Source organism: Empidonax traillii, unplaced genomic scaffold (assembly GCF_003031625.1).
Source record: "Empidonax traillii isolate 1590-97213 ecotype Southwest subspecies unplaced genomic scaffold, ASM303162v1 scaffold992:size1346157, whole genome shotgun sequence".
Taxonomy (NCBI): Eukaryota; Metazoa; Chordata; class Aves; order Passeriformes; family Tyrannidae; genus Empidonax; species Empidonax traillii.
Window position 1 is genome coordinate 975041 of NW_020956185.1, and position 2267 is coordinate 977307.

The 2267-nt window shown below is 53.4% G+C and overlaps 1 protein-coding gene across 1 annotated transcript in view; it reads right to left on the reverse strand.

Annotated features, from left to right (window-relative positions):
* Positions 1–435: 435 nt before the first annotated feature.
* The window catches only part of IVD (isovaleryl-CoA dehydrogenase), a 15375-nt gene continuing 13543 nt past the window's right edge, over positions 436–2267 (reverse strand). Inside the window, exons 11-12 of the mRNA XM_027903748.1 lie at positions 1736–1808; positions 436–1633 (exon numbers count right to left, since the gene is read on the reverse strand). Coding sequence (XP_027759549.1) covers positions 1500–1633; positions 1736–1808 — 207 coding nt within the window. The 3' untranslated portion in view covers positions 436–1499. The remainder of the gene's footprint in view (positions 1634–1735; positions 1809–2267) is intronic.

Genomic DNA, 2267 nt, shown 5'->3' on the forward strand with positions numbered 1-2267 from the left:
GTGATAAAACATAAATGTCTGGTCATGTGAGTAAATTCCTACAGCCCTGTACAACAGTGCACTGAGTGTTTCCCACGTGCACCTCAAGGTTCACTTTCACAGCATTTGGTGCAGCTCAGTGAGATATTCCTGACAGGCCACCTCTGTCCATCCCCCATCCAGAGATTCAGGCTGAAAATTAAACCCTGGTATGCTTCCAAAGTGAAGGCCCACTGAGGCTGAGTAAATACCAAGTTTAGGAAGAAGGTGCTGCCACCAGAACTTTAGAAGCTCTTTCTGGCTCTTTGTGACTTTTATAAACTCCTGTTGACTTACCTGGTGACTGAGGAAAGTGAATTTTCTTCAATCTGTGGCATTTTAAAATTGTGTGTCAGTCTGTCCCCTGGTATGGACAGGTGTGAACTACAACCAAAAAACACACACACTTCAAGGTGATTTCTGTTAAAACTGCTGGGAGTTGCCTACATGGCAACTGTTTAATTAATTAACTGTTCAATCATACTTCCAGCATCCCATCTGGATTTGTGATTCACTCTTTTAAGGCTGGCAGGACACTGTGCAATTTCCTTTAACAAAGCTGGATCAACCTCAGTCTGCTGTACAAAATATACACTGGGATCACCCCCAAACACCCTGCGCTCGCCCCAGCTGGAGGTGGAGTGTGAGAACAGGCTTTGCCAAAACAACAACCCCCGGAGAACAAAACCCCCCAAAAAGTCAACTCCTCCTGCCTGCTTCATGCACAGATGTCACAATACAGGTCTGACTGTCACCAGAGTGATGAGTGGTGGCACCTCTGAGGGAATGACCCAGTGGGAGCCATTGGTCAGCACAGCAAGGACTCAGGGCTGCACCGAAATGCCTCCAGAAGCAGCCAGAATATGAAAAGAATTCTGCAAATAGAAAGGAATTCTGCAAACAAACAGATGTGAGATTTAAGGAGGCTTTAGGAATCAGCACCTAAAACACTGCCTGAGCATGGATGATGTTAAGCATTGATGAGCAGCCACCCCACGATGCTGGCGTCGAGTTCCAAAAATGGAAGGCATTAATCCCACTGGAAGGGCACAGTGGGAAGTTCCACCTTCCAGTGGCAATATGCTAAATGCTAACTAGTTAATGGCACTTTTGGAAAAGAATAAAGTTGTTCCCTCCTTGTCCGTTTTGGCTTTTTTGGGTTGACTTTCTGTGCTCAGCAATGGCTGCACAGCCCTCGCCAGTCTGTCCTGGTGGGGGGACAACCCTCAGCCCTGCAATGCTGAGGATCAACAGCTCATGAAGAGTGTGAATCAGGATGACCACAACGAGATAAAACCCTTTTCCTGCCATGCCACCCTCCGATTCCTTTGTCCCAGCCCAGCCCAGCAGCCTCTGTTGCCAAAGCGGGTGGAGGGGAGTCCATGGGTGGCAGCGCCAGGACGGCAAGCGGGAAGCAGTTGTGCGCTCCAGCCTCGTGCTCAAGGCCTCGTGGTGCCGGTGCTGCCCCTGCCCCGGGGACGTTACTGGAAGGTGGCGTTGAAGGCCCTGCCGATGACGAGCCTGCGCACCTCGCTGGTGCCCGCCCCGATCTCGTAGAGCTTGGCGTCGCGCAGGAACCGCCCCATGGGGTAGTCGTTGATGTAGCCGTTGCCACCTGCGCCCACAACAAACCATCGTCAGCCCCGGTGCCCACTCCAGGGGTGGAGGGTGGGGTGGGAGAGACAAGAGCTCTCTGGTGGGGCCGGCAGGGACTCACCCAGGCACTGGATCCCGTCCAGGGCCACCTGCGTCGCGCACTCTGCCGAGTACAGGATCACCGCCGCGCAGTCCTGCGGGACACAGGGCACAGTCAGCAGAGGGGGCCCTGCTGCCCTGACCTTGCCATGGCTCTACACCTGCTAAGAACCCTGAACACCCAATCCCAGGGCACAGGGGGCTGCAGCAGCGTCCCTGTCATCGCCCAACACTCGAGGCAGGTCTGTAAATGCCTCATGAAGACAGAAAGAGGAGAAAAAAGAGACTAAGAGAGAGCACCAGGCGAGCTGGCCTCTCACAGACACCCATCAAACCCCAGGAGCCCAACGTGAGTTGATTTGGGATGCTAATGGCCAGTCTCTTCGCGAACGAAGAACCGGGGAAGGTCTTTCCACCTTCCAGCCTGCGCATTGGATTTTTTAGGTGAGACACAGTGTGCGCGGAACTGAGCCCACCCTTTAATCCTGAGGTTCATCTGCCGGGGCCAAGCACGCTTGGACGGTGGCAGCGAGGTCCTCAGGACGTAGATGGAT